General features: G+C 41.7%; 1 protein-coding gene across 39 annotated transcripts in view; it reads left to right on the top strand.

The window, feature by feature from the left end:
- Nucleotides 1-27,954, top strand: part of ABLIM1 (actin binding LIM protein 1) — a 328,684-nt gene that overhangs the window by 171,652 nt on the left and 129,078 nt on the right. For all 39 annotated transcript variants that reach the window (XM_086377832.1, XM_086377830.1, XM_086377829.1 and 36 more), the window contains 2 exons: nucleotides 21,121-21,304; nucleotides 26,020-26,129. In XM_086377832.1, the coding sequence (XP_086233958.1) occupies nucleotides 21,198-21,304; nucleotides 26,020-26,129 (217 nt within the window). In that variant the 5' untranslated portion in view covers nucleotides 21,121-21,197. The remainder of the gene's footprint in view (nucleotides 1-21,120; nucleotides 21,305-26,019; nucleotides 26,130-27,954) is intronic.

Here is a 27,954-nt window from a genome sequence, read left to right as displayed (position 1 = left end):
GGGAGAGATGACTGAACAAACGAATGAACAGTAGCCATGTATTTCTTTGGAACTTGAATATTTGTAAGTGCTTCTGATGGCATAGCTAGCCAACAAGATTTGTCAAGTGCTTACTATGATATATACCCTCACATGCTTACTAGACAGCAACATTATCTGCTGAAAAGAGTGTAAGTAAGGCTATCTGTCATTGATTACAGATCGAGGCGTCTCTGCCTGGCAGATGGAACAGATAAGAGAACCTGTGCTAAAGGCCCCTGTCAGGCAGCACTTGGGTGAGATATCACTGCTGTTTAGACCCTTATGCCAGATTAGACCCTTAGCTTTCACTTAACCCACTAGATACAACTCACTCCATGTGGGTTATTTGGGGTTCAGGTGGACATTGATAAAGCACTAGTAAAATGGAGACAGTTTCTTATATTCCCTAAGTGCTGAGCTCCTGCTTTTAACATCTATTTAGAGAATCTGACTCATTTGGAAATTGAGTAGAAGGCAAAATAAACAGGATACAAGAAAATGAGTCTGATACAAATGTACTCCCTTCTCACAGCAAATGAGAAACCACTTTGATGCCATCTTTTGCTGAGAAAAGGATAATCCTGTATAGCTTATCTTTTGAATTTTCTGCCATGTTAAAGTGTTACCTAGGTAAATAAATATAATTTATATTTTTAAAAAAATATTTAAGATTTTGAATTCCAAAGTGAAATAGGATAAGGACTCAGAAATTCTTCAAAATATGCTGCTTCACAGTTTTGACTTTTGTTGGGAGATGATTATCCACAGGTCTCTCGTTAGTGTGGGCACTTTTTGTTCTGCATTATCTTTCAAAGATGTTTGTATAGTGAATATTCTCAAGACAGAGACAGCATTTCCCTCTGGACTAGAGGATGGATTTGTTTGCTGTCTAGTATAATAAAGATAATATCTCCCGCTGGAACAAAGGTTGGATTGATTTGCTTACAGCTCATTATAAAAGACTGGGGTTTTCTAAACTTTAGGTTCCTTTTGTTGTTGTTTAGTTGCTCAGTCGTGTCCGACTCATTGCGACGCCATGGACTGCAGCACACCAGACTTCCCTGTCCTTCCCTATCTCCCGGAGTTTGCTTAAGCTCATATCCATTGAGTCAATGATGCCATCCAACCATCTCACCCTCTGTCACCCTCTTTTCCTCATGCCCTCAATCTTTCCCATCATCAGGATCATTTCCAATGAGTCAACTCTTCGAATCAAGTGGCCAAATATCAGAGCTTCAGCATCAGGCCTTCCAATGAATATTCAGGACTGATTTTCATCTCTTTGAAGTCCAAGGGACTCTTCAAGAATCTTTCCCAGCACTACAGTTCAAAAGCATCAATTCTTCAGCACTCAGCCTTCTTTATACTCCAACTCTCACATCCATACATGACTACTGGAAAAACCATAGCTTTGACTAGACGGACCTTTGTCAGCAAAGTAATGTCTCTGCTTTTTAATATGCTGCCTAGGTTTGTCCTAGCTTTTCTTCCAAGGTGCAAGTGACTTTTAATTTCATGGCTGCAGTCACCATCCACAGTGATTTTGGACGCCCCCAAAGTAAAGTCTGTCACTGTGTCCATTGTTTCCCCATCTATTTGCCATGAAGTGATAGGACCGGATGCCATGATCTTAGTTTTCTGAATGTTGAGTTTTAAGCCAACTTTTTCACTCTGCTCTTTCACTTTCATCATGAGGCTCTTTAGTTCCTCTTCCCTTTCTGTTCCTTTTACCACCATAAGGGTGGTATCAACTGCATATCTGAGGTTGTTGATATTTCTCCCGGCAATCTTGATTCCAGCTTGTGTTTCATCCAGTCCAATGTTTCTCATGATGTACTTTGCATATAATTTAAATAAGCAGGGTGACAATATACAGCCTTGATGTACTCCTTTGGAACCAGTTTGTTGTTTCATGTCCAGTTCTAACTGTTGCTTCTTGACCTGCATACAGGTTTCTCAGGAGGCAGATAAGGTGGTCTGGTATTCCCATCTCTTTAAGAATTTTCCACAGTTTGTTGTGATCTACACAGTGAAAGGCTTTAGCGTAGTCAGGTTCCTTGGTGGGACACAAACCCACTGCACGTAGAGCATCCTGGTGACCTGCTTCTCTTGCCTCTGCGCGATGTAGCATGGTCATGAGGAATGCATAACAAATATGCAGCTCATGTTACCTGCCCTGAGTCAGTCTTTTGCTCTGACCCAGGAGTTTCATGTCTTCTGCCAGCATCCATGAAACCAGGGCAGGCTAACTTGCCAGCTTGCAGGTAAAATCTCCAATTCTTTATAGTTCTTGAGAATTCTCAGTTTCATGTCCGTGAAAGCTTTTTTTTAAATGTATTTTTAAAAATGTTATTTTTGGCTTCCTTGGGTCTTTGTTGCTGGGTGTGTGCTCTTTCTCTAATTGGGACCAGTTGGGGCTACTCTGTAGTTGTAGCACTAGGGCTTCTCACTGCGGTGGCTTCTCTTTTTGTGGCTTGAGGGCTCTAGAGCTTGGACTCAGTAGTTGTGGCACACGGGCTTAGTTGCCCCGTGGCATGTAGGATCCTTCCAGACCAGGGATTGAACCTGTGTCCCCTGCTCGGTGGGCAGATTCTCAACCATTAGAGCACCAGGGAAGTCCAATGATAGCTTATATTTTGAGAAAGGGAATGCTGAATTTCTCCTACCTTAATCAAGGAAGAGCACATCTTCTAAGAAAAATGATTTATTTAGCAAAGGTTATAGGAATGTTTATATCATAGAGCAGGGGAGAAAACTGAAATGTTCCTCAAACATTTTTAAAGCAAGCATTGAACCTATCCTATTGCTGGTTCTTTTCACATCCTGACCCTGAAACCTTGAAGTGCCACATGCTCAGACCTCATCTATATGTCCGCTTTCTAGTGACTTCATCCAGTCTCATAGTTTAGAAGTACCATCTGTGCCCTGAAAATGACCAGCTCCAAAGTTCTGCCCTGTGGTTCAAACTGGTGTCTTCAAAAGCCTTCTCAGCATCTCCGGTTGGCCTCTCAAGCCTAACTAGTAATGGGTTATTTGGTTACTAGCACCATCCCTACTCCCTCTCCAGTCTTTTCATTTGAGCCATTGTCAAGACCTTCCTCCCAGTTGCATGCATGCTAAGTTGCTTCAGTCATGTCTGATTCTTTGCAACCTTATGGACTGTAGCCTGCCAGGTTCCTCTGTCCATGGGGATTCTCCAGGCAAGAATACTGGAGTGGATTGCCAGGCCCTCCTCCAGGGGATCTTCCCAGTTGCTTAGGCTGAGAACTTTAGAGTTATTTTGACTTCTCTTTTTCTTTTACATGGCACAAATATTCCACCAACAAGTCCCTTCAGCCCTATATTCATAGTATATAAAAAATCTGGCCATTTACACTATCCCAAAGATAATGCTCCAGCTCCAAGCTGCCACCATATCTTGCCTGGATTAATAATGATGTCAGGCCTCCTGGCATCTGCCTTTACCCCTACTGCAGATTGTTCTTAATGCAGTAGCCAAGGTGATCTTTAAAAATAAAGCCAGATCCTGTCACCTTTTCCAAAGGATTCCTTCATCTTTCAGAATGAAGTCCAAAAACCTTAATGTGACCTCCAAAGCCCCTCCCCATTGTTACTACCTGTCCTCATCTCCCACCACTTTCTCTCTGGCTCACTCTGCTGAGCAACCCTGGCCTGCTTGATCATTCTTAAACCAAGCATTGAACAGCCTCCGGACCTTTCCACTTCCTGTTTCTTTTGCTTGATGAGCTTTTTATCTAGGTATGTGCCTGGTGTCCTCCCCAACTTACTTGGGGTCTCTTCTCAAATGTCACTTATCATTGAGATCATCTTTGACACTATCTGTCATGTATAGATGTGTATATGTGTATCTGTGTGTGTTTACATATATATGTATTTATATACGGTTTAAGTTATGTAGTGTTTATTTGTTGCCTGTCTCCCTCTGCTAGGCACCAACAGGGTTTGTATAGCAGCCTTTAGGAAAAAACCTAGCTTACATTAAGCACTCAATAATAATTTTTGAATGAGTGAATGAAATGTTTATCATTGATTGATACTAATTACAGATTATTATTTCCAAATTATTAAATCCGGGTCACCCAGACTTGACTTCAATCAATGTCTTTTTAAGTGTGGGAAGGAGAAAATTATTTTTGGTTCAGACACAGCATTTCTTCACACAGTGAACAACTATTCTTTCTCATTCCTTTTTCCAACCATCTAATTTCATGAAGCAGAAGATCTTTATAACAGAGAATAGCTGTCAGCCCCAGGGCCTTGGTCAGGAAATGATATTAAAGCTCAAACTGAATTGCATTATTTAATTATTTACTTCTATAGATACTTTATGTAGAGAGGAAGTGGCCCTGGAAGTTTTGATTTATGGTTTTTGCCTTTGAAAATAATTATAGTTATTAAGAGAGCACTGAAGGTTTTAAAAGTCATGGGCTTATCCAGTGGCTCAGTGGTGAAGAACCGGATGCCAATGCAGGAGATGCAGATCCTATGTATTCTTGCCTGGGAAATCTCATGGACAGAAAGGGCCTGGCAGGCTACAATCTATGGGGTTGAGCGACCAAACAACAATTGCCATCATCACCTAAATCCTTTTGGAACATTGTTTTGTCACAAGAGTTGGACATGACTTAGTGACTAAATAACAGCAAAGGAAACAGAATAGATAGTTCAAAAACTATGACCAAATTAAAAAATAGTGAAGGTGGTAATATGAGTGAAATTGGAAAAGTTTGGGGAACACTGATTCTGGTAGTGGGCTTGGATTGCATCTGAAGTGATGAGGCTGTTTTTAGTGTGGTCTTGGGACTCAAATGTTATACCATATTATAATCATGCCATTTACTGAATAAGAAAAACTTGTTCAGTCACTAAGTCATGTCCAATTCTTTGAGACCCCATAGACTGCGGCATGCCAGGCTTCTCTGTCCTTCGCAATCTCCTGGAGTTTGCTCAAATTCACGTCCATTGAGTTGGTGATGCTGTCTAACCATCTCATCCTCTGTCACTCCCTTCTTCTTTTGCCTTCAAGAAGAAAAACTGGACTTAGGTAAATGTAGTTCAACTTTTGAACTTTTATGGTGAGATTTGCCTGCCACTAATTAGATTGAATTAGTAAATTTTGGTTGCAGTTTGGAAAGTATCCTGTAAGAATTGACTCGACCTTGGTCATTTCTTTTTCTTTGATTTAATCTGAGAAGGGATTTGATAGTGCCTAGAAAGGTATTGGGCTTCCTTGGTGGCTCAGACAGTAAAGAATCTGCCTGCAATGCAGGAGACCTGAGTTCGATCTTTGGGTTGGGAAGATCCCCTGGAGGATAGCATGGCAACCCACTCCAGTATTCTTGCCTGGAGATCCCCATGGACAGAGGAACCTCTCAGGCTACAGTCCTTGGGGTCGCAGAGTCAGACATCACTGAGTGACTAAGCACACACACCAGAGAGATATTATCTACTGAGTGAAAGCTAGAGAGAAAAAGCAGGATTCCTTTTGGAATTCTTCCTTGGTTGATAACCAATTCCCAAATGAGATAAGTGCCCTGAAACCTTCTAATGCACATTAAACCCAAGCAGAGAGATTTGAGTCATCTTTCTCCATGATGGAAGTGACATTTGTGAGGTGACTTCAAGTGTCCTCTGTGATTCAAATTTGTCCTTAGCCTTTCCCTGTAGGTCCCCACAGGGTTCCCATCATCTGCCTTGAATAGCCCATGCAGGGCAACTGAGTGGGTCCTATTTTCTCTCCAGGAAAGAGTGTTTACAGTGGACCTAAGAGCCAGTAATTGCTTTTCTGCTGTGCCTGGAAGCTTCTAAAACTCTGAGTTTCTCTATATTCATTGAACCTTTAGTGAGAAATAGGGAGAATCTCCTGCAATGTATTAATTATCAGGAGATATGTGTATGGTACGCAGCTACCTGGAGAGGCGTTAAACTTATAAAAGCACTTAGGCATTAAACTTATAAAAGCGTTAAACATATAAAAGCAGAGTTGAGTAAGTGTGGTCCAAGGAGCACCTACCAGAGTAGCTCTGATGCTGGTGAATGATTCCGTTTCCTGGTCTCACCCCAGTCTCCCTGATCAGCATGTTGGTGATCAGGGTCTAGCATTTTCAACCAGCTCACCAAATTTGATGACCACTGCTTTGTTGCACGTGGGCTTGGAATTGGGGGTGTGATGACGGGCAGGGGGAGGAGTATATTAGTAGCCTGTGGGGAACCATCCAGATAAGGATTCTCTGGTCATGGTCCTTCACAGCCTATGAAGTTCCCAGGAATTGGGCTTTTCTTTAGAGCAGCTTCATTTAGGTATGAAGTGCTCCACTAAAAAGTAGATATAAAAATGTATGTTCTAAACATACCTGACTAGTAATATGGAGATGGAAAAAGTCATGGTATTAAGCTATGTCATAGAAATTCTGAATGGGGCAAAAGAAGCAAGGGTCTAGAATTCCCTGTTGCACAGTTTGCCAGCACCCACAAATGCAAAGCAGAAGACCGAAGTCAAATGATATGAATAATGAAAACCCTGGCTAACCTCTAGGGTGTGCTATAAATTCTGAGGATAAATGGTAACATTTGTTTATTCAACAAATATTTTTTTTCAAGTGCCACGATACTCAAGAATAAGTCATACACATCAAGCTATATGTATAAGTTAGACATGATCCCTGCCTTCATAGAGATATATCATAGACTGCTTGTGTTCCCCCTCAAATTTGTATTTTGAAACCTAATCCCTAATGGTATTAGGAAGTATGGCCTTTGGGAAGTGATATATCATGAAGGTGGAGCCCTTGTGAATGGGGTTAGTGCTTTTTCAAGAGACCCCAAAAGCTCCCTCATCCCTTGTGCCACAAGGGAACCCAGTGAGAAGACTGCTCTCTGAACCAAGAAGCAGGGTTACAGCCATGCCACCCTCAATGTACCCGATCTCATCTGAACCAAGAAGCAGGCGCTCACCAGACACTGAATCAGCTTGCAGCTTCATCTTAGACTTCACAATCCCTAGAACCGTGAAAAATAAATTTCTATTGTTTATAAACCACCCAGTCTGTGGTATTTTGTTACAGCAGCCTGAATGCATTAAGACAGGATATTAATCAGACAATGAAATAATCATATGAAATCACTATGACTTACCAACTGTCATTGGTGCAATAAAGGGAAAATAAAAAGATCTGCCCCAGTGAAAATGAGCTTGTAACAGAAGGATCTCTCAGTGTGTTTGTTGGGGGGAGATGGACAGGTGGTCAGGAAATGATTCCCTATCCCACCTCCACCTCTCTGGGAATAGAGGGCAGCTCAAACTTCTATTCTGTAAAGGATGAAAATATAATAACTACTTAATTTCTCCTTGTATGAAAAGTCAACTAAATGGACTTCATTATTCCTAAGAGCAGATTTATATTCTTTTCTTACTAAAAGTCACTTAATGTTTTTGCATAAATCAACCTGGGAATATAGACAATTGATGACCTTCAAATGTTTACCATGTGAAATGTCTATAGAGCATCTGTCATCTCTCTTTTCACCATGGTAGGCTATGGAGGCTTGAAAGATATATATATATATATATAACATGGTATCTACCCCTGAAGAGCATGTGATCTGCTGGCAAGCCTGTGCTTACCGGAGGAGCCATGGCTAGTAGCAGGATGGTGCCGGTGAGTGGTCCAGAGCACAGGCGCAGCGAGTCTGAGGCTGCAGAGAACACGTAGAGCTGAATGGTCTGGGGATGTTACCAAGAAGGGGGCAAGGTAGATAAAGCACAGATGCTCAATAAAAACATAATAAACCTTCCCAGGACTGAAAAGAGGACGCTAGTTGTGGTCAGGGGTCGGGGCTGCCTTATTCAAAGCGGTAGAGACAGGGATATAGCTGGAGTTGACACTGGCCTTCATTTGGGCAAGCAAGTTTCTTGCCAGAAATGAGTGGAGCCATAACATTCCTATTGGCATTTGAAGGATGGCATTTTAAACATTCATTAGAGTAACTTTGTTTTATTTCAGAAATGGAACTAATGTTATATGTTATTTATAGCCACATAGTTTTAGAAAGATTTCTGAACATTGGATAATGTCTGTGGAAATTTTTAAAAATCAGATCATGTGAGCTCGTCTCTCCAAATAGCATTGGCAGAAATCCTTGTACAGAATTATGTCTTAATAGAGACTGTGCCACTTTGCAATATGAGTCTTAACTGTGTGTTAGACTTTAATAGTTAAAGGGTGTCAAAAATGCTATCTTTTGACAGCTTCTAAAAGTCCGTTATCCTCTGTAACATTCAATCTATGAAGGTAGCCCATGAACATCAAAATTATTTTTAGTGTTTATCTAAAACTATTAGAAAATTCAGGTTACAGCTTCCACTATGCCAATGAATTACAATGCACCTTTTAAGAATTAAAGATTGGGTTCTGTGAAAGGGCTTGGGAAAAACCATACCAGTTTTGTCATCCTAGGGTTTATAGGATGTTTACCAGATCAGGATCATTCTACATAGAATATGTGTATTTATAAAATGCAAGGATTTTGCGGAGTAGAATGAATGAAAATTGAGGGGTGGGTGAGTTGAATATACAGATTAAGAGTTTTCTGTGTTTAGATAGTTTTTTAAAAGTAAAATTGTATTACATAATGTATATGCTATAAGAACTAACTCTTTATGTTTATATCTTATTTCCAAAATGGAACTTTAGATGTTGGTAAAATAATAAATTTGATGTTTTTTTTCATTGCACCGTAATCCCTGTGATTTGATGTAGGTGTACAGGTCAGGAAAGTCACATTATCACCTTGTCTATATTCAAAAGGATGGAATGGAAAAGCCATTTATTCTACCATAAATAGCTTCCCTGGTGGCTCAAACGGTAAAAAAAAAAAAAAAAGAAAAATCTGCCTGCAATGCGGGAGACCCAGGTTCGATGCCTGGGTCGGGAAGATCCCCTGGAGAAGAGCATGGCAATCCACTCCAGTATTCTTGCCTGGGGAACTCTGTGGACAGAGGAGCCTGGCAGGCTACAGTCCATGGGGTCGCAAAGAGTCAGACACGCAAAGAGCGACTAACATCTTACCTCACCTGCCATAAATATTTTTAATCATAGATGTAAGATAGTGTCTTTCAGGAGCTTGTTCTCATTTGTAATCACCTCTATAGTGATAGCTATAAGCTTATCTAACCTACATCTCCTCATACATGTAAAGCAAACGTTCCCCGTTTCTCCTTTAGACGGAAAAGAGCTGATTACTGATTTCCTTAAAATAACCTGCCATACACTTAAAGACCATTATTACCCTGCCTTCTTTTTCTTTGGTATAATCCCAATTCCATCTACTTTTTTCCCCCCTCAGATGTTCTCTCTTAGAGACAGGATTACTCTTGTTGCTACCCTGTAATCTCATTCTAGTTTCTTCTCATGCACCTCAAATCATGGAGCACTTAACCAGCTGCAGTCTTATTCTCTGTGATCAAGACCTTTTTGGTTATTACTGAGCACAAAGCAGAGCATAGTCTGACCCTACACTTGCGAATTAAAATGATCTCTAGAGTTGTTTTGAGTTGTAGTCAATTTCAATTGTGAAGGAAGAGTCTTAGGAGATTGAAGAAGTTGAGAGAGGGTAGAGTTGCTACCTTGGCACCACTATCTTGATGCCAATTAGGTACTTTCAGAAGCAAAGGCAGGATTACTGGCTCTCTTTATGCTGTGCCAGAGCAACTTGGCTCCACCCACACAGTCCGGATGCCAGCCTGGTTTAAAGCGGTATGAATAGGTGGAAAGGGACAATAATAAGTTTCCATCTCTCTAAGTATCGTGATAAGAAGTGGGTTTTGCCTTCAATAAGTTTGCAACTGAGATAAGGAGAAAATCCTGATGGCAGTATAAGGTAACACAGATTAAGAATCAAATGTTAATCATTGTTCAGAGCCTTGAGAAAGCAGAGCCAGACAGGACTGGAAGAAGCCAGCAGCTTCATCACAAGGTCGAACCTGAGTGGGGCCAGGGAGGCTGGTTGGGGTTGTCATGGGCACTGGCAGGAGGTGGGAGGAGGTGTCTATCGGGCATGGGGGATGGGAGGGTCAGTTTGGCTGGAATAAAGCACTGATGGTCAGGAAGAGTCAGATGAATGTTTGGTAGATGCCAGAGCCTTCGATGCAAGATCAAAGTGAAGAAGGAGGGCATTTACCATGTTAATTTAGAGGATGTGAGCAGGATAGATTGAGTGAGAAGCCAGATAGATTCAGGAGAAGCCAGAGAAAAAGAGCCCATTAAGAGGGTTAATAAACCCCATGCTAATTACTTATTGTGGTTGCTGGTAAAAGTAGCAATGCATCCTTACCTTTTTCTATTTCCTAGAGGGTCAGCTTATAGACACACAGAACTCTCACTGAGGCTGTGTCCTTGGGGTCTGGGAGCTTGTTAAAGGCAAAGATTCATGACCCAACTTTTTCTGGGGACTGAACAGGGAAAGGGAAAGGACAGAATATAGACCTGAAAATTTACCTGTGGGCCCAGAATTCCAATGAGTGGCTTACCTGAGGTAGTTTTACCTGGGATAAGCAAGGTCCTATTAAATCTGGCCAGCCTTTCATTTCTTCCTTGTGTATATTTTCAGCATTTATACATGATACTTCCTGCTTATTAAGTAATCTATGCTATCAGAGAAGACTTTGATACTTGTTTTGTGTTATGGACCCAAACAAAAACAAAATAATACGTTGAGTGAGAGGTATTATTCTGGATGATATCTTTGTTACTTGAGCTGGTTATAATTAATGTCATTTGCACATGAATTTCTACGACAAGCATTAAAAATAAACTTACTATGTAGTCGAAGATTTTATTAATAAAAGAGGGTCCTACTGATTCCTTTTCAATCAAATCTCTTTAGTTATTATTGTAAATTCAAGCTCTGATTAATACCACACCTCAAATGCCTGACCTTGGGGTCTCATTTTGTCATCTAGTTGGACTCCTAACTATCTTCTTTCCCAGAAAAATCATAGATTTTGAGGCACATTTAGAAATGAGTGTGAAAAGCTCTTTAAATATGTTTTGCGGCTTAGTATTTGCTTCCAGGATGATGCATTAGCTAATAGTTATTTTTGGTGGAAGCTGCCCCCTCTTATTATTGTTTATGAGTCTCTGTTCAGCTATTTTGAGCTCTGGGCTACAGCATGTCATACTTTGGAGCTACAGTGCATGGTACTTTGAAACACACTGCTCTGGATTTCAGGGCAAAGTCTGATTCAGTGAGACCCCACACCATAAGGCAGCACTGGAGGGGGCTTGAGAGGATGCTTTGTCAAAGTCTACCTTTGGATTTTCTATGAAGAAAGGGTTTGAGGAGATGAATAGAATAATGTCTTAGGTGAAATAATCTTTTTTAAAAATTTAGCTTGAGTAGAAGATGGAGGAAGAGTATGGTGCAAATCCACTTGTGAGGAGTTTGAGAATTCCGTACCCTCTGTCTATCCCACCCCCCTGCTCCTGCACAGGGCAGCCTAGGAGGAGGCAGTGCTGGCCCAGGGGACGAGGAGCAGGGTTTTCGCCTGTAAAGTAGAACTTCTAGAGCACAGAGTCCTTTTAGGATGTGGAGAAAGGGAACCTTTGTACGCCGTTGATGGGAATGTACACTGTGTGACTACTATGGAAAATAATATAGAGATTCCTCAAAAAATTAACAATAGATCTACCATACAATCCAGTAATCCTATTCCTGGGTATTTATCGAAAGAAACAAACACACTAATTAGAAAAGATACATGAACCCATAACTGAATCACTTTGCTGTATAGCAATAATTAACACAGTGTCGTAAATCAACTATACTCCAATTAAAAAAAGAAAAGATACATGTACCCTTTTCATTGCAGCAGCATTTACAGTAGCCAAGATATAGAAGTAACCTAAATGCCCGTTAATAGACAAATGGATAAGGCAGGCGTGGTATATATATGTACAGTGGAATATTACTTGGCCATAAAAAGACTGAAATCTTGCCATCTGCGACAATGTGAATGGACTTTGAGAGCATTATGCTGAGCAGAATAAGTCAGAGGAAACAGACATTGTATGACTCCACTTTTACATGGACTCTAAAAACAAAACAAATGAACAAATAGCAGATAACAAAACAGAAATAGTCATAAATAGATACAGAGAACAAACAGGTGGTTGCTAGTGGGGAGGGTTGAAGGGGAGAAGATAAATAGGTGAAGGAGATTGAGTTACAGACTTCCAGTTGCGAAATAAATGAGTCACCAGTATGAAATGTATAGTGTGGGGAATATAGTCAAAAATTATGTAATATGTTTGTGTGGTGACAGCTTGTAACTAGACTTACTGTGATGATTGTTTTGAAATGTATAGAAGTATCGAATCGCAGTGTTGTGTACCAGGAACTAAGATAGTGTTGTAAGTCAGTTGTGCTTCAGAAACAAACACATTCATAGAGAAAGAGATCAGGTTTGTGGTTACGAGAGGGGAGGGGAGGGGTGGGGGTGGGGGGAAATTGGACAAAGGCACTCAAAAGGTGCAGACTCTCAGTTATAACACAAATACTAGTGATGCAATGTCGGAGAAGGCAATGGCACCCCACTCCAGTACTCTTGCCTGGAAAATCGCATGGACGGAGGAGCCTGGTAGGCTGCAGTCCATGGGGTCGCTAAGAGTCAGACACGACTGAGTGACTTCACTTTCCCTTTTCATTTTCATGCATTGGAGAAGGAAATGGTAACCCACTCCAGTGTTCTTGCCTGGAGAATCCCAGGGATGGGGGGAGCCTCGTGGGCTGCCGTCTATGGGGTCGCACAGAGTCGGACACGACTGAAGTGACTTAGCAGCAGCAGTGATGCAATGTACGTGCGTGCATGCTTGCTCAGTTACTAAGTCATGCCCAACTCTGTGTGACCCCGTGGACTATAGCCCACCAAGCTTCTCTGTCCATGGGATTTCCCAGGCAAGAATGCTGGAGTGGGTTGCCATTTCCTTCTCCAGGGGATCTTCCCAACCCAGGGATCAAACCCACATCTCCTGCATTAGCAGGTGGATCTTTACTGCTGAATAATAAGGGAAGCCCAGTGATGTAATATAACATTGATAAATATAATCAACATGGCTGTGTGTTGCATATGAAAGTTGTTAAAACAGTAAAGAGTTCTCATCTCAAGAAAAAAATGTCTTTCTTTAATTTTATATCTATGTAAGATATAGGATGTTCACTAAACTTATTGTGATAGACATTTCATGATGTACGTCAGTCAAATCACTATGCTGTACACCTTAAACTTATATAGTGGAGTGTGTGAACTGTATCAATAAAACTGAAAGAAAAAATAAAAAAGATAATGTAAAAAATAAGAAAGAAGAGAGAGAGAGAGAGAGGGAAGGGGGGAGGCAGGAAGGTAGGGGCAGAAAGCACATGGTCCTTAACGCCTGAAATGAGCAGGTGAAACCCAGGTCCTGGCATGCAGGGCCTCCACTTCCCTGGGGCAGATTCAGAAGAGCTGTGATGAGCTGACCGGCTGGCAAAGTGCCAAACCACAAAGCCAGCGTCTGCCCTACAAAAGACAAGAAAGAACCCACCTTAGGCTCCTGGCCCCCATCAAGAATTCTTAACGTTGCTCAAAGCTAAATTGAAAACGATCACGTTGAGTTGACATCCCTCCCTCTCTCACTCATGGATTAAAACGACAATGAGACCAGCAGAGATGTCCAATCTCCTGATCTAGATGAAGATGTCTTGTTTTACCTCCAAGCAACCTTTAGGTGGAGTTTGAAATATTACCTATGCTCCTAAATTTCTGGCAGTATAAACTAGTTGACAGACAGAATGTCTCTGAAATGAGTTTTGTTGCAACCTAAAATGTAACTAGTTTGGTCCTCCCAGCCGCTGCCCCTGGTCTCGGGTGTGGGGTAGCTCCTCTCGGCCATCGCCCCTGACCTCGAACGTGAACCGTGAACTTCCTGATGTTCAAGCTGGTTTTAGAAAAGGCAGAGGAACCAGAGATCAAATTGCCAACATCTGCTGGATCATGGAAAAAGCAAGAGAGTTCCAGAAAAGCATCTATTTCTGCTTTATTGACTATGCCAAAGCCTTTCACTGTGTGGATCACAATAAACTGTGGAAAATTCTGAAAGAGATGGGAATACCACAGCACCTGACCTGCCTTTTGAGAAACCTGTATGCAGGTCAGGAAGCAACAGTTAGAACTGGACATGGAACAATAGACTGGTTCCAAATAGGAAAAGGAGTACATCAAGGCTGTATATTGTTACCCTGCTTATTTAACTTATATGCAGAGTACATCATGAGAAACGCTGGGCTGGAGGAATCACAGCTGGAATCAAGATTGCTGGGAGAAATATCAATAACCTCAGATATGCAGATGACACCACCCTTATGGCAGAAAGTGAAGAGAACTAAAAAGCCTCTTGATGAAAGTGAAAGAGGAGAGTGAAAAAGTTGGCATAAAGCTCAACATTCAGAAAACTAAGATCATGGCATCCAGCCCCATCACTTCATGGCAAATAGATGGGGAAACAGTGGAAACAGTGTCAGACTTTACTTTTTTGGGCTCCAAAATCACTGCAGATGGTGACTGCAGCCATGAAATTAAAAGACGCTTACTCCTTGGAAGGAAAGTTATGACCAACCTAGATAGCATATTAAAAAGCAGAGACATTACTTTGCCAACAAAGGTCCATCTAGTCAAAGCTATGGTTTTTCCAGTAGTCATGTATGGATGTGAGAGTTGGACTGTGAAGAAAGCTAAGCTCTGAAGAATTGATGCTTTTGAACTGTGGTGTTGGAGAAGACTCTTGAGAGTCCCTTGGACTGCAAAGAGATCCAACCAGTCCATTCTGAAGGAGATCAGCCCTGGGATTTCTTTGGAAGGAATGATGCTAAAGCTGAAACTCCAGTACTTTGGCCACCTCCTGCGAAGAGTTGACTCATTGGAAAAGACTCTGATGCTGGGAGGGATTGGGGGCAGGAGGAGAAGGGGACGACAGAGGATGAGATGGCTGGATGGCATTTCTAACTCGATGGATGTGAGTGTGAGTGAACTCCGGGAGTTGGTGATGGACAGGGAGGCCTGGCGTGCTGTGATTCATGGGGTCGCAGAGTCGGACACGACTGAGCGACTGAACTGAAAATGTAACTTCTGTTTTTAGAAAGTTGAAGAAATAATTGCTGCTACAACCCTGTTCGTGCCACTAAAACACGACACTGTTTTCCCCCTTAATCTGACACCTCCGTGCTTGGTGCACTTCCTGTTCTGTGGTATTTTTACAACACAGGCAAGCTCCTGTTAAGTTTTCTTTTTTTAACATGTAAGATTTTTAAATGTGCTGTTATTAATTTCACAACTTTCATATTAAATTGTTTTGATGTACATGTTCCTAGTTAAATACTTAATGGTATTCACTGGTATGTAGAGAGTGAATTCAAGAGTGTAACTTTTATGAGACATATGACTGTTTGTGGCCATGCTTTAGTGGTAACAGAGGAGGCAAGATTCAGGCAGGCCTTGAGTGGGACATGTTTTAAATAATTGATCATCAAGAAGAAAGCAATTAATTCTCTTTCATTGGCAGCTCTTTTTAAAAAAAAAAAAAAATGAAAGGAATCTATTCTTTTCCCTGGGCGTTTGTTAACTTTTAATCAAAGGAGAGACAAATAGAGATCCAAAAGTAAAAACCTAAAGATAGCCTACTGAAGTTCGACCTAATTGGGATTGTGTGGTCATTTGAGTGGGAAGTTTTGAAGTTTTGCTTTGTGCCACCAGTTAAAAGCATTTGCTAAGTCATTAATATAAACAGACTGAACTTTAAAAACATTTTTTTACAGTGATTTTTATTTTTAAACTCTAGTTAAAAAATTTGTTTTTTAATTTATTTTTGGCTGTGCTGGGTCTTCAGTGCTGCATGGGCTACTGGTTGCGGTGCTCAGGCTTCTCATTGCGGTGTCTTCTCCTGTTGAGGAGCACAGGCTCTAGGAGCTGTGGTTCTCAGTCTCAACAGCTGTGGCACATGGGGCTTAGTTGCTCCTCAGCGTGTGGAATTTTCCTGAATCAGATATCGAACCCGTGTCTCTTGCATTAGAAGGAGAATTCTTTACCACTGAGCCACCAGGGAAGCACCCCTCCCACCTTTTAAAATTTTTATGATTCACCTTTAGATATTTTTGGTTAACTTTTGGTTTTCATTTTTGGTTAATTACACTTTGTCAAAGTGTAATTTTCAAAAAAGTTAAATATATGACTCTCACACCAGTATCAGAGAAGGCAGTGGCACCCCACTCCAGTACTTTTGCCTAGAAAATCCCATGGATGGAGGAGCCTGGTAGGCTGCAGTCCATGGGGTCTCGAAGAGTCGGACACCACTGAGTGACTTCATATTCACTTTTCACTTTCATGCATTGGAGAAGGAAATGGCAACCCACTCCAGTGTTCTTGCCTGGAGAATCCCAGGGACGGGGGAGCCTGGTGGGCTGCCGTCTATGGGGTTGCACAGATTCGGACACAACTGAAGCGACTTAGCAGCAGCAGTAGTAGGACACCAATATAGAATGAACGTTAACCAGAGATTTAGTCAACTCATTAATGAGGGAACTAGTAGAATGTAAAGCCAACTCAAAGGAGAACCAAAGGAATGGGTTTAAAGGTGTTCAAGAAAGGATGTCAGGGACTTCTCTAGCGATTCAGTGATTAAAGATCTGTGCTTCCAATGCAGGGTATGTGGGTTCGATCCCTGCGGGAACTAAGATCCCATATGCTGTGCAATGTGGCCAAAAGAGAAAAGAAAAACAAAGGATGTAGGATAAGATGCCAGGGTTAAATATAAAACTGATCAGCAGCCTAACAGGGAGCTGATAGTAAACCTGGACTGAAGTCGTCTGCACGTCTATTGGACAAGAACCTACAAGTTACAGTTAACTTTCAAAGTCTGGGCTTTTGATTAGTAGTAAAATGAAAGTGAAAGTCACTCAGTCGTGTCCGACTCTTTTTGACCCCATGGACTATACAGTCCATGAAATTCTCCAGGCCAGAATACTGGAGTGGGCAGCCTCTCCCTTCTCCAGGGGATCTTTCCAACCCACGGATTGAACCCAGGTAAAGATCTTGTCAAACACAGATCCAGTGCCTTGGGTCACGAAATAGTTCTGTGTGAGCTCTTAGAATTCCAGCATGACCCTGGAGAACATGCTTCTTTCCTCCACCTTTCGGACATGTTTTTGATAATTTTTCTTAACATAAAGTGAGTTTCTCCTTAGATGAGACACCAAGGGCAGTCAAATTCATAGAGATAGAAGCTAGAGTGGCAGTTTCCAGGGGCCTGGGGGAGGGAGGGAGACTAGGGAGGTGCTGTTCTATGGGTCTAGAGTTTCAGTTTTGCAGGATGAAAGATGTCCTGTGGATACATGGGGATGGTGCTGCCCAGCCAGGTGAATGTGCTGTCACTGAACTGTACACTTAAACATGGTTGAGACGGTCCATTCTATGTTATGTGTGTTTAGCAGAATTACATAACTTTAAAAAGTGAGCCGACACACAGGTATGTGAATCAAATGTGAATAGTTATTCATCCTGCTGAGATAACCCACTAATAATCCTATGTTGGTGTTAACTCACTTTTCCTTGTTTGTAAAAACATAAGTAGACTTTTGAAAAAAGGGATTGTTTAAGTTCTTTGTGAAACTTTCTCTTTTAACAATTTATCATGGACAGACCTCTAGGTTACAGATATTGATCTGACCTATCTCCACAGACTGGATATATCATAATTTATCCAACTCTTGCTCTACTGATGGAAAGTTGAGTTATTCCCAGGTTTGTCTGTTTCTTTTTTTTCTACCAGTACAAACACTGTTGTAATAAAACTGTTTTCGTACAAGAGATACTAAAGGCCAGGATCTGAGTAGAGGTGTTAAGAAGGCAGAGGAGGGAATGGATCAAAGAAATGTTTTCCTGGGAAAACACAGTGGATTTAGTGGCCAGTTGAAAATTTGGGTTTAAGAGTGGGAGAACGCATAGTGCTACCATTTTATTGGAAGAGGGAATAGTAGAACTTTTAGAAGAGATGGCAGAGAAGCTGAGAGAATAGAGTTTTTTTGGATGATTCGTGTTCAGATAAGTGTGCTGTCTGTGCCCAGGTTGGGGAAGATGTCACATGGACATTGACTTGAGAATCCTTTGCAGTCATAGTTGAAGCTCTAAGAGTGGATGAGATCTGTTTCCAAAGTGTGTGTGCATGCTAAGTCACTTAAGTTGTGTCCGACTCTTTGTGACGCCATGGACTGTAGCCCGCCAGGCTCCTCTGTCCTTGGGATTCTCTAGGCAAGAATACTGGAAAGGGTTGCCATGCTCTTCTCCAGGGGATCTTCCCGCCACAGGGATCGAACTTGCACCTCTTATGTCTCCTACGTTGACAGGTGGGTTCTTTCCCACTAGTGCCACCTGGGAAGCCCTGTTTCCAGGGAGGCCTTATGTTTTAGAGGAAGAAGGTAATGTCCGTGGGAGTTACCTGCCTGTAAGGGTGTGGCCAAGGAGACTGAGAAGTTGTGACCAGAGGAGCAGAAGGAGGAGGAGGAATAGGCGAGTATACCTGGAGAAGTGAAAGAGGGAAAGGTCCGAGATCACGTCCCAACTAGTCCGTTCTTTGGGAATGTAATGTGTTGTTAAGTGCTTTTAGGTCTGAGCAGTATAGACCTCCCCTCCCACTACTCGCTGTGTATGCCTTCATGACCCTTGCCTCTGTGAGTCTGTTTTCAAATGCTAGTTTCCTCGGGTATAAACCACCAGAAACAATGGTACGGTTTGGTAAGCACATTTGAGCCACTGCCTTGAATTGAAGGACCAAGCCAAATCAAATTGCAAAGGGCATAGTTTGATTGTAGTTTGGCATCTCTCAACAGTAATTACAAAATCACTTTTAAGGCTATATTATGTTCATATAAACTAAGACTTTATTATTAAAGGAGAGCATGTGTCAATTTCTCAAAACCATGTGAACTAGAGAGCCTGGAAAGATACCCTAAGGAAGCGGTGGGTACAGGGATGTCTAACACATTTAGAATTAGCTTTGAAGCCATCCCTACAATCTGCATGCACATAAGGATGACCCTGTTGCCACCAGAGCTTTTTATAAAGGATCTGTGAACTTTTACATTCTGTCTACCTTAGGGGGTTGGAGGAGAAACTAAAGGAAATTATTAGCAGTCCAAATGCATTATATTGTCACCTGTCATGGTTTTGACAAAGACCCGAGTTTGGAAGAGCAACTGAGTCATTGGAACTACTTCACGCCACTAAGGAGTGAAACTGGTAGGAGTCTGCCAAATTTGAAGTGGATTCAGTTTAATTAAAAAATTGGTTCCCAGCCTTTCGTTAAATTCCGTGGTTAGAGGTTTCTACAAATCAAAAGAAGTGAAGCTGAAGACTCTTAACCATAAAGTGCCTTGTCGTCTTGTGTGAAAATTAAGAAATACATAGAAAAATACTGAAGAGAAATCTCTAAGGTGTCCTGTGACCCTCAGGATTGTGTTTATTGTTGTTGAAGGAATTTGCAATTAGAGCGAGGTTAGTCTTAACTTCAGTTGCCTTGACCCACAGGACTCATTTTGTAGGAAAAGGCAGGAATGGAAACAGTGGGGGCACTGGCAAGTTAGAGAGGCAGCAGGTGGTAAACGAGCTGGTTTCCAGGTAATGTGATCACAGCAGAGTTTATATGGTCATTTTCAGCATGATGGACTCAGGCCATCATCTGGGGTTACTTGATTATAAACTGCAAAGAAGAAGGTCATAGCTGTGGAGTGTGGACCTAAACAGACAGATGAACCCACACTGGAAAGCTTGTTGTAGCTTCTGTGTCACCTTGAATATCCTCAGTAGTTGCAATTAGTAGAGACTGCGAGCTGGGGTGGGAGTGTAAGATTCTATCCGAATGCATCAAAATCTTACTGTGCTCAACACTAGTTCATCTAGATGCTTTCATGGGTCATGGGAACTTACCAGAGGAACCCTGGGTGTGTTCTAGCAGGTCCTTAGGAAAACTATTTAGTGACTGAATTCAGTTCATCCTTACCCCAGCTAAAAGCCTATTCCAGCTGCTGGCAGGAATAATCAAGATGGATCCTGGATTCTTTGCCTAAGGATCTGAACTGTATAGGAGTCAACCAACCCTGGGAATGCAGAGGTTAAGAACAGAGATTTCCAGCTTTGGTGTTATTTCCCGGTCATTTGTCAATGGAAAGTCTTTACTCTCAGGAGCCGCCTTTGGCTTTGTTCTTGGACAAGCTGCTGAGTCCTGCCCTGGTCTTGTCTGAACATGCAGACCTGGCGTTTCAGGACCTACTTTTTCACACCATCTCCATGCTCCACAGCTGTGCAGATTTGAAAGAGGTGCCAAAATCCTCTTTTGCATGTGCTGAGGTCCGGAATGACAGTTTTATCTTGGACATGTTCCCTTTTCTTTCCTCTGTGGCTTGTTCATTTTTATCTCACTCTTTAATATATAAATAATGGACTTATCCTATTTGCTGCACCAAGAGAAAATTAAATGCCTAAATGTTTTACGACTATGGGAAAGTATTTCCAGAGTGTGAAAAAATAGACACTGGACATTTCAGCTCCTGCTTTTGGTAGAGTGGGAATTTATTACTCAGCTCAGTAACAGTTTAGGCCAAACCAAGCAGTTGTGTGGGCAAGCAGTGTCTATCTTTCCTAAATAGCACTGCCAGAGACAGTTTTGTTCCTATGAGAGACAGCATGACCCAAAGGTATCTTTCCATCAAAGACTGATTATCTCTGAATCTTAGATGTATCGCAAAGGCTGTTGAGACCTAGCCAATGGATTTTACTTGCATGAGATATTGCATAGCTCCCAAAGGGAAGGGAAACAAAGGGGGAGGGAGGCAAGAGAGAACTTGGAGCCCAACAATAAATAGCTCTTTGTACCAGTCCTCCCCACCCCGAACCCCATACTGCTGAGATCATAGAGTAAGTTAGCAGCATGCGGTAGAAGGCGATGCTGCCCAGTAGCTTGGCAGCTTGTGACCAGATGTGAACTTGTCTGTCCACAGTGTGCGGCTGTGACCTGGCCCAAGGGGGCTTCTTCATAAAGAACGGGGAGTATCTCTGCACCCTGGACTACCAGAGGATGTATGGCACACGATGCCATGGCTGCGGGGAGTTTGTGGAAGGAGAGGTGGTGACCGCCCTGGGCAAGACCTACCATCCCAACTGCTTTGCCTGCACGATCTGCAAGTAAGTGTGGCTTCCGCCAACAGGGAAGTGTTGGATTCTGCTCTCAGAGCTTGGAATCTGCGCTTTGGTCTTGAGTTGTACTTAGTCTTAAAATATTTTTCCTTTAAAAAAATTATGTTTACTGATGTATAGTTGATTTATAATGTTGTGTTAGTTTCAGGTGTACAACAAAATGTTTCAGTTGTATCTCTATATATTATATATATTATTTATCTGGTGGCTCAGGTGGTAAAGAATCTGCCTGCAATACAGAGACCCAGGTTCAATCCCTGGGTCAGGAAGATGCCTTGGAGAAGGAAATGGCAACCCACTGCAGTATTCTTGCCTGGAGAATTCCATGGACTGAGAAGCTTGGCAGGCTACATACAGTCCATGGGGTCACAAAGAGTTGAACATGACTGAGTGACTAACACACTTTCTTCATATATATATATATAATATGTATTATTTATGTTGTATATATATACTATATTATTTATATTATATGCATTATTTTTCACGTTCTCTTCCATTATAGATTATTGTAAGTTATTGAATATAGTTCCCTGTGCTGTATGGTAGAACCTTTATGTTTATCTATTTTATATATAGTAGTTTGTATCTGCTAATTGCAAACTCCTAATTTATCCTTCCCCTCTCCTTTCCCCTTTGAGAACCATGTTTGTTCTGTATGTGTCTGAGCCTGTTTCTGTTTTTGTAAATAAATTCATTTGTATCATTTTTTTTAGATTCTACATATAAGTGATATCGTATATTTCTCTGTATATATTTTTTTCTGATGCACTTTTAGATTTTTTGTTTTCCTACTGTATTATCAGGCTTAGTTAAAAAGCAATTTAGTTAGGAAACTTTATATGGAATGTCCTCCACTAAATAGTGTGACTGATCTTAAGTGGCTGGGAGCCGAATCTGAAAGCAGCCCCAGGTGCTGAGACATTTTGAGCAGTGGAAACATGGGAGGAGATGGCATAAATACTTGGAAAGATGAAGCTTATTTGGAAGTATCAGCTCTTACGTGTGTGGGTGTGGGTGTGTAAAATTATCTCATTTGCTCTATAGCCAGGGAGAGCTAACGGCCTCACGTATCAAATTAGACCTGTTTTGTAAATAAAGTTTTATTGGAACACAGCCATGCCCATTTGTTTATATATTGTCTATGACTGCTTCCAAGTGACAGTGGTAAAGTAGTTGAGATAGAAACCTTATGATCTGCACAGTCTAAAAAAATATTTACAATCTGATCTTTCGGGGGAAAAGTTGTTAACCCCTCCTCTATAAGCACCTATCATCAACCAAGGTTAAATCTTTATTTCACAAAGCAGCTTGATTAAAATGGTCAATCAGAGAGAAGAGGGAATTTAACTAGTTGACCCATATTGATCGAGTAATTCCATGCCTTTTGGTATGATGTTGATCATATGTATTCAATTTTGCTATGCTTTTGTAAAAACTGTAGTTCAGTTCATTTTATTTTCCAGTATTTCCTGTTTTTAGGCCAGAGAAATGTAAACTCTAGAAGGGTAAATTTGATTTTATACAATTAATTAACCGGATAATACTCATTGGATGAATCATCATAAGATTTAGATGAAATATTCATAATCAAATTATTTTAGTAACTTTTTGTAGCTATTAGGTCATTTCTCAATTATATATTTTTAAGTCATAATTTTAAAATTCTGGGTTAATGAGCTGAATTTTTTCTGTATTTAATCAACAGCAAAGTTTCCTTTTGACCTCTCCCTATTCAAGCTGCCGCCCACAGTCTGATTGAGAACTCTGGGCTGGCATTCAGGAAGCCCTGTTTCTGGTCCTCTTTTCTGAGCTGGTTTGAGACCTCTGTGAGCTAACTTTTCCGTGGCAGTTGTCTTGTCTGTAAGATGAGAGGCTGTGGATTAGATAAAAGTGATTCCCCAAACCTGGGTGGTCACTGGAATCCCCAAGGGAGGGTCTCTTTTTTTCCTTTCTTAATTGGAGGATAATTGCTTTACAATGTTACATTGATTTCTGTCATACAGCAACTCAAATCCAGCGTAAGTATACATATATCCCCTCCCTCTTAAACCTCCGTCCTACTCCCCAACTCCAGCTCACCCCACCCCTCTAGGTTGTCACAGATCACCAGGTTGGAGCTTAGGAAGGGTCTTTTAAAAATATCTGTTTCTATGTATTAACACAAGGAGCTCAAGGGGTACCCTGTGACAGCCTAGAGGGGTGGGATGAGGCACGGGTTGGGGGAGGTTCAAGAGGGAGGGGACATATGTATGTATGCTTGTGGCTAATTTGAGTGATTGTGTGGCAGAAGCCAGCACAAAATCATGGAGCAATTATCCTACAATTAAAAATTTTTTAAAAGGTTAGAAGGCCCTGGCCCAGGTAAACTCTGAGAGCCTTCCTGATCTTGGCCCTGAGAGATCATTGCTTCAGGTTGGTAAAACAGTCATCAGCTATAGCCCTGTCTCTGGAGGTTTGAGCCAACAGAGAGGTGCCTGCTACTGATGGTCTAAGCTGCTGGTGCTGCCTAATGACACCAATTCTTCCTACTTGGGAGGCCACCTTTACAACTTACAAATTGCATTCATGTAGAAATTAACTTAACCCTTTCAACAATTCTGTGAGGTCAATCAGCAATTCCTATCCCTACTTATGAGTGACTTTGAGACCCAGAGTCTAAGAGATTTTCCCAGTCCTTCATATCACAAAGCCAATATTTCAACTCACATGTTCAGACTCTAAATCCAACTCTCTTTTATCACAAACATTCATGCAAATAACAGAAGGAAGTGAACCCATGTAGGCAGAGGACTTAGGAAAATGAAAGGGATCCTTTATGAAATAACAGAATTCAAAATTCAGAGCATCTTGCCCCTTGTTGAGAACTGGACTCTGGTTTGTTCTATGGTGGATCTGTGTGGGGTTCAAGTCTAGAAATATAAGCCTAAATCAGACACAGGGTCTGGACTAGGGGTGAGGCCAGGGAGGTACCTGGGCACACACTTTAAACGGGGTACTCACTCCCAGGTCATGTGGTCCTCCTGAGAGTGGGGACCTCCTTAAATGCTGTATCCTGAGTGCCTTGCTGGCCTCTTTCTGGCCCTGGCCCTGGCCCTGATCAGAGGCAAAGAAACTATGCTTATTATATCAACAGACCCTTCACTTCCTGATGGCCTTGTTACAGAGGAGGCTGGAGGTTTGTTTGGCTTTAACTGATGAGTGTGAATTGATAGGCTGGCTGGCACCCACCAGAGTGTGACCTTGATTGTTGAAGAGAGAGCAAGTTCTGGGTTGGTGGGCACCACCCACCCCTGCCTGTGGCATGTTTCTCCCTAGGTGGTCAATCCATGCAAGTCACTTACCCTCTCTGGGCTTTATCTGAGCGATGGAAAATAACATGGCACTAGGAGACCACCTCAACCCAGCACTTCTAAAATTTGGGGGTATGATTTAAAGCTCTCCTCAATGACTGGCACCAAGCACATTTGTGGAGTTGTTTTAAACCCAGTTTTACAACCTGTGTGTGCAGGACGATTAATCACCAACTGTTAGGTGATGAAGGGCAACTTAAAGTACCTGTGAACATAAAATTCATGTCCAGAAGCCTGAATTTGCTTCTGACTCAGATGGGTGGCGATGTTTGGCTTATGAATTTTAAGTTTCCTAACTGACAGAATCACACATATGAAAATTCATGTTGAAGATCATTGGCAAATTGGCCAATGGCGGGTGAGCCAGCATGGAAACTGTCATATGGCTATTAATTAATGACTTATTTTTTTTAAGTTATCTGCCTGCTGGGAGGAGAAGAAACATAACATACCTGCAGAAGGCAATGTTTTTGAAAAAAATGTGCTGTTATTTATTGATGAATGTCTAATGTGAAAGAAAATAGTCTCTGAAAGGAAGCAAATACTAATTTTTAAACAGATATGATAGCACAGTTGGTAAAGAATCGCCTGCAATGCAGGAGACCCCAGTTCAATTCCTGGGTTGGGAAGATCCCCTGGAGAAGGGAAAGGCTACTCACTCCAGTATTCTGGCCTGGAGAATTCCATGGACTGTATAGTCTATGGGGTCACAAAGAGTCAGACAAGACTGAGCAACTTTCACTTTCACTAATGTGAAAGGAAATATTCTCTGAAAGGAAGTGAATACTAATTTTTAAACAGATACTTACAGCATTTTCAAATTTAATCCAGGTTTACAAGGGACTGAGTCCCTAGCAGTGTGAGGTATTCATTTTGCCCACTGCACGACAATGTCTAATTCAGCATCGTTATCATTTAGGTCTAGGGAATGTGAAGAATTAATGTTTGCCCTGTATGACCAGTTCTCTTGGAGGCACCTTAAGCTTGAATAGGAATTCATGACATGTCAAACATTTCTTCATGGTAGTATTTTAATTTGGAAGTGGAAGATTTTACTGTGTGTGCCCTGCTAGGTGACCTGCCGGAACGTCCCTCCACGAAGGAGTGGAGGTAAATGGTTTCATTTACTATCTGGTTGCCTGTAGAAGCTGTGCATTCTTCTTTCCTCTTAAAATGAGGCGCGTTTGTTTGTTTGGACTGGATCCAGCTGGCCGGCTTGGTTCAGACTGCATTTCAGACGTTTTGGCTGGTGCTCCTCCAAGTAATGAGTTGGCACTGGAGGGCAGCAAAGCAGGAGTGAGGGAAAGGGATGAAATTGCCACAATAACCTTCAGGGCAATGTCTTTCCAGGCGCCCGTTTCCACCCGGAGACCGAGTCACGTTCAATGGGAGAGACTGCCTTTGCCAGCTCTGCGCAGAGCCGATGTCTTCCAGCCCTAAAGAAGCCTCCTGCTCTGGCAGTAAGTGCCCCAGCCACATGTTGACATGAATTCCTTCATTCCTCAAAGGCAGCTTAGGGAGGTACCTTCCCTTCTGAGAAACTCTGGTAGCCGGAGTCAAGAGTAGGCCTATGTAAGGCATTTTCATTGTAAAAAAGAAGCCTTCACTAAAGGCAATGCAGAGAGAGGTGTCTCCCTTCTTTCAAAAGAAAAGAAAGAGAATTGGACATTCAACTGTGCATTTTGATGGTAAATGAAGGAAAAAGAATTATAATGTGTTACATCAGAAGTGTCCCTCTCTGGGCATGGAGTTAAACTGTGAGCGCATTTAGTGATGATGTGACTGATATTGCTGTGTGTTAAAAAGTTATCCCCACTGTGCCTTGGGTGAATGTGGTGGTTTATGCTAACTCTTAAATTATTCCTTACTATCCTCAACTATTCTTTATTCCCTTGGAGGATTTTTTTTTTCCTTTTTTAATTAATTATTTATTTACAGTAAGTCCTTGTTGGTTATGTATTTCTTTATTTTTTGGCCACACCCCTGACCAGGGATCAAACCCACTCTCCCTGCATTGGAAGGCGGAGTCTTAACCACTGGACTGCTGGGGAAGTCTCCCACCTGGAGGGTTTCTGACATTTATTCATCAAATGGATAATTTTCTGAGCACCTACAATGCATGTTGCTCACACTGGAGATATAGAGCGAACAAAACATACTCAATATCCTTATTTTTTATTTTTTAGTGGGGTAGATAGACAATAGAGTACAAATATATCTAATATGCACAGAAGATTAACACAGGGAGAAAAAGCAGGGCAATGGGTCTATGTTTGTATGGGGCAATCTGAGAAACCTCTCTTGTTACCTAAGGATAGATCTGAAGAAATATGGGGACAAGCTGTCCATACCCATGGGATTTGTGATTTTTGATGACAAGGGCTTGTCTGACCTATAGGAATCCAAAGAAAACCAATTTCCCTCCAAATAAAAACAGTGGCCAATTGAAGTATTTCTTCTAGTAAATAACACTGAGTGAGTCACTTCAAGATGAACTGAGAGGGATTCTGAACTCAGAGCACCAAGCTCTCCTTCCCTCTCCTTCCTGGGGCATTAGGACATGGACTAGAGGTTTGCCTCCGTTTCTGTGGGTTGTGCCTGTCCTTGGAGAACACATGCCTTGAAGCCCTGCCAGTCTCAGCACCTAAGAATGAGATAAGCCTCTTCTGCTCTGGAGGAATTTTGTGTCATTTATAACAGCGATTCCAAATCTTCCTGTTAAAGTAGATTTATACCTGTTAAAAATAAGAATGTTATGACCCAAAAGCATTTGCATAGAAATTGGATTTTGACCATTGGGAAAAAAGAAAGAAATGTATTAGTGCATCTTATTCAGTACACATGATCAGATCCTTAGCATGTGGATTTATCTGCCCTCTTGTTAAATAACAGCAGCCTGGGTAGGATAAGGGCTACCAAACAGAGCACAATCCTAGACCACTAGAGAGTCTCAGATCCTTCACTCTTCTTACCTACTCTGCCTATGAAGGTCATCGGGAAGGTGACCTGGGGTGAGAACAGGCACCCCGACCCCCTTGATTGAGAGGGCTTGCTTTGAAAGTATGTTACCGTAAACATTGAAGGAATTCTTCAGTACAGTTAAGGAAAAGAGGATTGGGACCTTCCTGGCAGTGCAGTGGTTAACACTTCACCTTCCAATGCAGGGGGTGCAGGTTCAATCCCTGGTCAGGGGGCTAAGATTCCACATGCCTCTTGGCCAAGAATCTAAACATAAAAACAAGCCGTATTGTAACAAATTCAATAAAGGCTTTAAAAATGGTCCAC

This window comes from Bos grunniens, chromosome 26 (assembly GCF_055505025.1).
Source record: "Bos grunniens cultivar Pamir isolate PY7600 chromosome 26, Bosgru_T2T1.0, whole genome shotgun sequence".
Classification (NCBI taxonomy): Eukaryota; Metazoa; Chordata; class Mammalia; order Artiodactyla; family Bovidae; genus Bos; species Bos grunniens.
This window is presented reverse-complemented; position numbering and strand designations above follow the sequence as displayed.